Source organism: Propithecus coquereli, unplaced genomic scaffold (genome assembly GCF_000956105.1).
Source record: "Propithecus coquereli isolate 6110/MARCELLA unplaced genomic scaffold, Pcoq_1.0 Scaffold425, whole genome shotgun sequence".
In the NCBI taxonomy this organism is placed as follows: Eukaryota; Metazoa; Chordata; class Mammalia; order Primates; family Indriidae; genus Propithecus; species Propithecus coquereli.
Genome location: NW_012150008.1, coordinates 1275322 through 1284967, shown reverse-complemented (window position 1 = coordinate 1284967; position 9646 = coordinate 1275322). Strand labels below are relative to the sequence as shown.

The 9646-nt window shown below is 50.8% G+C and overlaps 1 protein-coding gene across 1 annotated transcript; it reads right to left on the bottom strand.

Moving 5' to 3' along the window:
- Positions 1–561: 561 nt before the first annotated feature.
- On the bottom strand, positions 562–6544 carry LOC105817810 (zinc finger protein 416-like). Its single transcript, XM_012653604.1, has 4 exons — positions 6508–6544; positions 5887–5925; positions 4001–4127; positions 562–2125 (listed from the first exon to the last, which is right to left on the bottom strand). The coding sequence occupies exons 1-4, from the start codon at positions 6538–6540 to the stop codon at positions 588–590; spliced, it is 1737 nt and encodes a 578-aa protein (XP_012509058.1). The 5' UTR covers positions 6541–6544; the 3' UTR covers positions 562–587.
- Between the last annotated feature and the right edge of the window lie 3102 nt (positions 6545–9646).

Sequence of the window (9646 nt, the reverse complement as noted above, 5' to 3'; positions counted from 1 at the left end):
GAGCAATGTGAGGCAGCAAGTTACTAGTGATGACTTGGAGGCTGGAAAAGTTACCAAGTGTCATGTGAGACCAAGAATTTCCATGAAGGGAAGCCTTCCACATAAGCCTCTAGCAGAACCCCGGCTGGATCCACCTGGCCAAAACTGGGATAGATATATGCTTTTATCAGTTAAAAAGAGTAATGAATTCCCCCTAAAGGCTCAGACTGCTCAAGATTTCCTCCAGGGAATGGGCACAGAAGCTGGCTGTGCCTTAGCACATCAGGGTGACCGATGCCCACTGTGCAAGGTGGTAGAGGGGAGACGGCTTCTACCAGAGAAACTGGCAGTGATTTAACTGTGGCAAAGGTCTCAAGCAGTTTAGAACATGCAGCAGCTCCTGTAAGCCTCACACACACCTGGACCTCATGGGGAATCTCACCTGTCTGGAGATTTACAAGTAGTATAAGGTTCAACTTCAGGCAGATGGCTCCCACACAAAGGCCCTGTAGTTCCATAATACTAAAGAAAGAACTTTCTCAAGTGTGGACTTTCAGGAGCTAAAGAATGCTAGACCTTGGGCTGAAGCCTTTTCCACATTTGCTCTCTTAATGGGGCCTCTCCACAGTGTGAGATTTTCGGTGGAGAATGAGGCCAGAGTGTTGTGTAAAGGATTTCCCACATTTGCCACACTCATAAGGTCTTTCTCCAGTGTGAACCACCTGGTGTTGAATGAGGCCAGACTTTTGGATAAACGATTTTCCACACTGGCCACAGTCATACGGCCTTAATCCAGTGTGAATTTTCTGGTGTTCAACAAGGGTATAGCTTTGTCTAAAAAATTTCCCACATTCACTGCACTCAAAAGGCCTTTCTCCAGTGTGAGTTCTCTGGTGCCGAACAAGTTTAGATTTGAACATAAAAGCTTTCCCACATTCCCCGCACACATAAGGTCTTTCTGCAGTGTGAACTTTGTAGTGTTTATTGAGGGTGGTTCTTTGGCTAAATGATTTTCCACACTGGTCACACTCAAAAGGCCTAGCTCCACTGTGAATTAACTGGTGCTGAATGAGGCCATATTTTAGGCTAAATGATTTCCCACACTGGCCACACTCATACGGCCTTGCTCCAGTGTGAATTATCTGGTGTTCCAGAAGGCTGTGGCTCTGTGTAAAGAATTTCCCACATTCACCACATTCATAAGGCTTTTCTCCTGTGTGAGTTCTCTGGTGCCGAACAAGAGTGGATTTGGACCCAAAGGCTTTTCCACATTCATCGCACTCATAAGGCCTTTCTCCAGTGTGAATTCTGCAGTGTTCAATAAGATTGGAACTCTGGCTAAACGATTTCCCACATTCACCACATTCATAAGGCCTTTCTCCGGTGTGAACTCTGTGATGTTTAATGAGGGTAGCTCTTTGGCTGAATGATTTCCCACACTGACCACACACATAAGGCCTTTCTCCAGTGTGGATTCTCTGATGGTCATTTAGGTGGGAGGTTTGGCTAAAACATTTCCCACATACACTGCATTCGTACGGCCTTTCTCCATTGTGGACTCTCTGGAGCTGAACAATTGAGTACTCACAGCGGTAGGCTTTCCCACATTTGCTAGATTCATAAAGGCTTTTTCCAGCATAGACTCTTGGGTGAACAAAAGTATGTTTGTGGTTAGTAGCTTTTCTGCATTCACCCCACTTGTAATGACTTGTTCCAGTGTGAAAGGCCTCCTCATACTCGATGATTTTCTCTGGCTTCTCACAGTTGGGAATGGCCTGGGGCTGGAGAAGGCCAAGTGTGGCTGGGAGGTCCTGCCCAAACTCCTTACTGGTGAAGGGCTTCCCTGACACATGGAATAGGTAACGCTTCACAAACAAGGGCTTGTTCACGTCGCTTTTCAAGAGTTTCTCAGCACTGTAATGCTTCTGATCCTGGCGAAAGGTCGCACATGCCCCAATCAAGTATAGTTTTTGCCCAGGCAGATCAGCCGGGTGCAAAATGTCTGTCAGGATTGGGACACATGTCTCACAGGGGTGAGTATTCTGGGTGGACGGACCTGCCTTCGGAGTCCTGACCTGTGACAGTCTTTCTACAGAAATGCTCTCCGCAGAAGGTGTCTCTTCGTCCTCTGTTCCATGCCAACAAACTGAAAGCAGAGAAATGTTAATGAAATGGATTATGCCTATGGTGGGAATGTATTAATCATTTAAAAAATCTATTTTCTGTATAATTTGATGTTTTGACATCTTAAAAACTTTGCTGGCTGGGGAGAGAATGTTGTTCCTAGAGCTAGCCTATTCTTAAAAGATAGCAAAGGGTTCAGCTGGGAGCATACCATTCAAACGTAAATTAGCCAATCCATCCCCTGTCATCCACATCACATTTTTTGATGTGGCTTGGACACTTCAGGAGATAATATTTCTCTGCCCTAATCACCCCAAGGTCAGGTAGCAGACCACTTAGGCTAGCCAGCCCCTTTGCCCCAAAGCCTGCTTGAATTATTCAAACTCCCCAATCCTGAGCTGTTTATCTTGTCCTGCTCTTCCTGCAGAAACCCCAACAAAACCTATAGTTTAATGTTTTTCCTCTTTTGCTTCTGCCTCCTGATTACTGGGCACTTCCTCATGTGGCACTGAGTGGCATGGTGTTCATGTTATCTTGCCACTGTAGGTAATAAATTCTTCTGTCATCGACATTAACTTCTCTGTATTGGGACTCAGTCACCTCCATAAATTAAAATCCTACAGATATGTTTTAAAACAGGTAAGAAGAAGCCCCACCACATATACATCAAAGAATGAGTCCACAGTGTTGCTCTGAGGATGAGGGAGCTGTAAGCAGGGTAAGGAATGGGCTGGAAGTACTGGGCCTCTAAAGATCACAAAAATGGGGAGTCTTCAGCAAAGGACACAGGATGGGGTACAGGACAGGGAGGAAAGGCAGGGTCTCCAATTTACTCCTTTGCCAGAGTCTTCAGGAAGGCCTTGCCAACTGGTGTCACACGCTTACTGTGCTGAAGGTGGGTAGTATCCAGGCCCAGGAAAATCGAGTTGTAACTGAGTAGGAGATTCCAATTGCGTTCATGGAATATTTAATAACACGGGCACACCTCCCGACACATCATGAGCAAGTCGGTGTTGGAAAATATCGTAGAGAGGGTGGGACAGAGGAATAGGCAACACGCGGAGGACATAAAGATGGGGCAGCATGAGGGTGGATGTCACAGATGAAACGATAAGCCAACAAAGTGTCAAGTAAGGGGAAGAAAAGGTAGAAACGAGGTGTGTTTAGTGGCATTAGCACCAAAATTCTAGTGGACATGGGAAAGGTTTCTGGTATGATTAGAAAATAGCCTGAATGTCAAGCCCTCCCCCAGCTGCTGCTGATTAAGGCCAGGTATCCTCTGAAGACATACTGCCATGTTCACCCTATGAAGCAACCAGGGCTTTCCTGACACCTCTAGGTGTACCACTACAAGAGATCTGTGTGAAACAACTCCTAAGGGAAAAGACAGGACAGGTGAGTGTCTAGCACTGGCCCAGAGCAACTGAGCACAACAGAGACCACAGGAAAGAAAATCATTATCACACAGATCCCTGAAGGAGGTTCTGGAAACAACAGGCCATGGTCCATGTAAATATTGATGAGGAAAATGCCTGCAAGTTCCTAACACAGGCAGCCACAGGAAATATAATCTAAACAAAGGGGGCAGAACTTGGGACACAAAGTGCTATAGAGCTGGACACAGTAACCCGAAAAGGGAGTGAGTAAGTAAGGTGAGATGCATTAGGCTGACCCAAGACACCTGACACCCAGACCCTTCTCTGCACGCTTTGAGACAGCAGTTGTCAGGGCTGCTCCGGGATTGGACACAGCTCATCCCTGACACCACAGCACATATGCCAAGACAGTGGGGAAGTCCGTAGAGCCCATGGTCTGGTTCTGGACAGGGCAGAGCTGCCACTGAGGAAAAAGCAGAGAGACAGAGACCAGCACACTGAAGTGGGTGTTAGGGCCTTACCCAGTGAGGATATAAGTGCAAAGTTCTCCAGCATCACATCGTGGTACAGGAGCCTCTGAGCCTCATCAAGGAGCCCCCACTCTTCCTGGGAGAAGTAAATGGCCACGTCCTCAAAGGTCACAGAGCCCTGCCACGATGGGGACAGATCTTTCCATAATCAGATTCTCTCCCTACAACCCTGAATTCATCCCACCACCCCATCCTTCCCCTGCTTATCCTTGTCCCTAATCCCCACCTCAGAAGAGTCACCAGGGTACTGATTCCTGCCCTGTCCTCATGATCCCATTGATCACTGTGTCCTACCACAGCACCAACAGGCAGGCAGATCAGGAGATGCCATTTAAATCTGGGCCTGGCACGTAGGGCTGGATCCCTTCTTGTCAGAAAATTTTCCTTGGGTTCCCAAAATTGTGCCCCTCAAACACAAACGTGTCCTGAATGCCACAATCACGGGTCCTTTATTTCACACTCTCTCTCCACATGAAGCACATCACTTTTTGGCACACACTCTCACACATGGTCTCACTTCCACAGCTACTTCCATTCCCATGCCCCACACCATAGGCATCTCCCTGGCCTCCTCACATTACTCAAAACATGACATCCAGTGATCTTGTCTCAATTACTCCTAGGCCTTCACATTTATCTCATACCCACTCTTCCCTTAGAGCCTTGGCCACTTGCCAGATCATCCTTGCTCTCACACCCTCCCCACGGCCACTTCTCTCTCATACCTGTCTTTGTGATTCCCAACACAATCACCGAGGTACCCAAGCATAAGATCCAGCAGTGACCCCCACCCTACCTTCCCTGGGCTGCTAACAGCATCACCAGAGTGACCAGGATTTCTCCTCCTAATTATGACCCAAGCTACAGCACTGGGCAAACACTGGTAACACCTTTTTAACGTCCCCATCCTCAATCCCTCGACACAGTTCTAGTTCTATGTGGTCAACTAACCACTCGATGTCTAAACTAACTGTTATTGGAAACATCTGACATCTAAAGATATCCCAAAACAAAATTTCTGTTATTGCCAAGATTTGACCCTACTACCAACTTTATAATACTGGTTAGTGGAGTTTCCATACTTCTAGCTGCTAAACCTAAACACCTTGCTTTCACCCCGACTCCCACTTTTCTATCTCTCACTCTCAACAACTGAAAATCTGGGCATCCTTCTGTAGTCCTAACTACTTAGGAGCCTGAGGCGGGAGGATCACTTGAGCCCAGTAGTTCAAGGCTGCAGTGAACTATGATTGTGCCACTATGTTCCATCCTGGGTGACAGAACAAAACCTCATCTCTTAAAGAAAAAAAAGAAAAAAGAAAAAAATGAAACTCTAGTCTTTCTTACTTAAAAAACTGATCTAGAATCCAACTACTTCTACCACCTCCATGGCCACCATTCTGGTCTAGCCATCATTAACACTCCCCTAGACTACTGCAGCAGCCTTCTTCTCAGTCTTCCTATCCCAATCCCTCACACTCAGTCTGCCCCCAAATTCCCATTGCTCACTTCACACTAGTAGAGACACCTAACATCTGAGAGACATTCCTGGTTTGACTCCTGCACCCCAGCTTTCAGTTCCCATAAAAAAGAAAGAAGACTTGTGCTTCCCTAAACCAAGTCAGCCTTACCATCGAGCATATGCTTGTGTGATGTCTAAGACTGAGACAACTTTCCATACCTTACTGTACTGGTTTTCAGTAATGGGAAATATTCTATATAGCCCCCAGCCTGGATGTATGGCGGTGCATTGATGTTTGCTCAGGGTCCCTAGGCCCAAAGACTGGAAGAGTGCCAGGAGATGAGTCCCAGAAATCAATTCCAGAGGCAAACACTGGGGTCAGCACCAGGGAGTGCCTGAAACACCCTTCACTCACCTGTGTGAAGCCTGGAAGTGCATCTGTAGTCAGGGGAACCTGTGGGAAGAGGAAGGCTGTGAGAAGTCGGTCACGGTGGGGGGGAGAGGAGGGCGGGGTTTCCATGGGTGCAGGCCTCCTTGTTCCCCTGGGCAGCCCTGGAGCCAGATGACCTGGGGATGAATGCATTGTCAGTGCTCCTCTGTCTCCCAGTCCTCACTCTTACCTGCAGTGTGACTTTGCACAAAGACTCGACCTCCCTGTGCCTCACTGTTATACCATCCCCTTTCCAGGCTGTTCTGTCAGCCTAACTCAGACCATGTGTTGCTTCTGTTCACAACCTTCCATAGCTCCCAGCGTCCTGAGAATGAAGGAAGGTAAAACTCCTAACCTTGCCATTCCAGTCGTGAACGCTGTCGGCTCAATCGTCCCAACAAGGTTTTTACACAAACCGGTCCCGCTACCTGTCACATTCTCCCACACTCCATGACACTAGCTTTGGAAATGGCTCCCCACACAAGCTCTTGCACTGTCCTGGACACGGGGATCTCTACTGCAGCGACGTGAGCGGGCGCCCCTGAGTGGGGCTTTAGGACTTGGGTGGGGCGCGGGCAAGTGAGGCCCGGAGGACGCGGCACTTACCTGAGCCGGGTTCCTCAGCGCGGCCGCCGCCATCGGTCTGTGGGCGGTTCGGGGTCAGGAGCTGCGGGCGACCGGGGCGAAGACCCCTCACCAAGGCCGCCGACCCACCAGCTGCTATCCAGCGGGGTCGACCCCTGTCTGAAGCCCGACTCCGCGCTGCTCCCTGCTGCCGTACACCGAGCCAGAGCACAACTAAAATGACTGTCCCGGGAGCGACGCCGGAAGTCCCGCCCCGCCTGAGGGAACAAACACAGAAACGCCTGGTCCTGAGCGTTCATTGGCTCGGCGTCTTTGCAGTACGGCATTATGAGTAACGTAGTTCTCACGGCTCCGGCCTCCCAGCACCCTCCCCGAGATTCGCCCGGAACAAAGGCCAGGAGGGGCCGCGGGGGCCTCTGGGAAATAAACCTCCGCACCTTGGCGGGCAGAGGCGAAGCTTTGCGTCTTCTTAAAGGCGCCACTGGCCGATTTCCAGGCGGTCCTGTCTGCCCTTGAGCACCAGGTTGTTTAGCGGCGAGAGTTCAAACTCATCAAACGTAGACGCTCCCAGACGTGACGCAACCACCCCAAAGGCTGCGGACCCACGTGGAGACGCCACCCCCAGGGGCGTCTGGTGTGCGGAAGCGACGGAGCTGAGGGAGCCTCGCCTGCTGCTCTCCTCGCGCCCGAGGCTGAGGCGGCGGAGTCCGGCGGCCGCTGCCCTGGTTCCCGTCAGGGACGGGAGGAGAGTCCGGGCCGGGCGGCCTCGGGGCCCGGGGTTCACAGGGGCGGCTCGAGCCCCACAGGGGCCCCCTCCGCCGGCGGGCACCGGTCGGGTCGTCGTGGCGACGCGGAGACGCCGGGACGGGGACTGGGTCGCGCGGGGGCCCAACAGCGCCCGGCAGAGCGTCCTCCCGCGGCCCCTCCCGAGTCTCGGAGCCGCTCCCCGACCCCCGACGCCCAGGCCGGGGACCGGCTCCAGAAGCCCCGGGTCGGGCTCGCCGCCCGTCGTGTCGCGTCCTGGCGGGACCGTCCGCGCCTCCCCGGGCGTCGCTCGCACAGGCTGGGACTGAAGCCGGAGGGCGGCGGGCGCGGGGCTGGGGCCGGGGCTGTGCGGACCTCGGGGGCGGGCGGTGGGGACGCGAGAGGGCCGGCGAGCCCGGCGGGGAGAGGCTGACGGTGCAGAGCCCGGGTGCAGCCCGCGCCACGCCCTGAGGCCGCGAGTGGGAGTCGGGATCCGGTCGCTGCGGCGATGGGCGGCCCCGGGGACTTGGCCCTGAGAGGAGTGTCCTGAGAGGCGTCCGCGGAGGTGCCGATGCCCCTCGTATCCCGGGAGTCCTCAGCCTCGCCTGCGGCAGCGTAGCCAGCCACCTGCACCGAGGGGTCAGGCGTCCTCACCAGGGCTCCCCACACCTCTCGCCCTACCTGGTTCGCTCCCTTCCTCTCTTCCTGGGACCCCAGATGACACCTGGCTCTGAAAACTGGCAGCATATTGGTCTTCAGAGGAAACAAACAAAGCGTGTTCCCTTGGGACTGTGGAGCAGGGAGAACTCTTGTGGCTCCGCCGCATGTGCCTGTCCTGGGGCAGAGTCCTGAGCGAAGCAACGCGGAGGACTAGGGAGGCCAGCAGTGGCCCCCAGCGCGTCTACCTGGAGTCAGAGTGTCTGCAAAACAGCCAAAGCCTTCATGAACTCCTTCTAAGCAATTATCAAAAGAGAAAGGTGACAAACATGTGAAGAGAATTCAGACCGTGAGACTCTATTACAGGGTAAGAACGTGGTGTGCAGTCTGAGTGCAGGCAGTGAGGATCATTGCCGCTCCAGGTTCCTCCTGACGCTTTCATCCCCTGCTGCAGCACGTCGCCTCCATGAAAGGAGCATGTGCGTTACGTTACCATGGCGCTCCTGTTGCGGCCTCTCTGGGAGTCTCCACTGAAAGTCCAGGCTGTTCAGGGAGGGGTCTCCCTTCTGGTCCATGGGGATTCTAGTATCACCCAAACTGTTGCAGTCTATGCAATCTCCATCCAGTTCTCAGCACCTGCAGCTCTTCTCTGCTGGGCCTTGAGGAGTGTCGCTCTGCACAGGTACAGCTCAGTTTTCCGACAAACACGTGGTGACCCCATGCATGTTTCTGAGGAGTATCTCACTTTCTGTCAGGCTGACATATGAATTCAGCAACTTCCACAGTCCTGAGCCATGAGGAAATTGAAATCCACAGAGCACAGCATGAAACCTCAAACCTGTTTAAATGTAGGAAAAAAATCTTATTTGAAGCAGGAAGAGCTTTTTCTAGAAACTTACTTTTAGGGAAATTATTTTGTGAGTTGAATAAGGAGGGATGAAGCTCCCAAAATGACAGTCTCAAGTCACATTATATGTCGATTCTACTTCAGATAGGATGTGTCTATTTCCTGTTGGAGATTTATTTTGCTGTATAGAGTTTGCTCACTGGAAGAAAGTGGATTTCCCTGACTTCATGTGGGGAATGGAAGCGAGACTATGGGGGAAGGCATTTAACATGTGGGCTGCAAGCCTGACTAGGAGGGACAGTGGGGAAGAGAAGAAGGGAACCTCAGGAAATGGAACAGACTTAAAGGGTGGTGGAAGCAAGAGAGTTTTTCTTTCAACATTATAGATGTCAGTCCACGTTTGTAAATTGATGGGAGGTGAGGAGAGTGGGGAAAATAGATAAAGGGAATATCAAAAACAGCAGGAATATGTTACTTGAAATGTCAACATAATTAGTCATTAGGGATTTCAAATCAAAATTACAATGATACGCCATTTCACATCTACCAGGATGGATATGAAAACAAAAGAAATTAACAAAGCTGCAGAGAAATTGAAACCCTCATACGTTGTGGTGGGAATGTAAAAAGGTTCAGCTCTTGTGGAAAACAGTTTAGCAATTCCTCAAAAAGTTAAATATAGAATTGCCATCTGACACCACAATTCTACTGTTTGGTATATACTCCAGGAATTTAAAGCAGGGACTCAAACAGTTACTTGTACACCGATATTCAAAGCAGCACTATTCACAATATAAAAAGGGTGGAAATAACTCAAGTATCTATCAACAGATAAATAGATTTTTTTAAAATGTGATGCAGTCACACAATGGAGTAGTAATGAGCCATAAAAGGAATAAAGTTCCTTTTGCC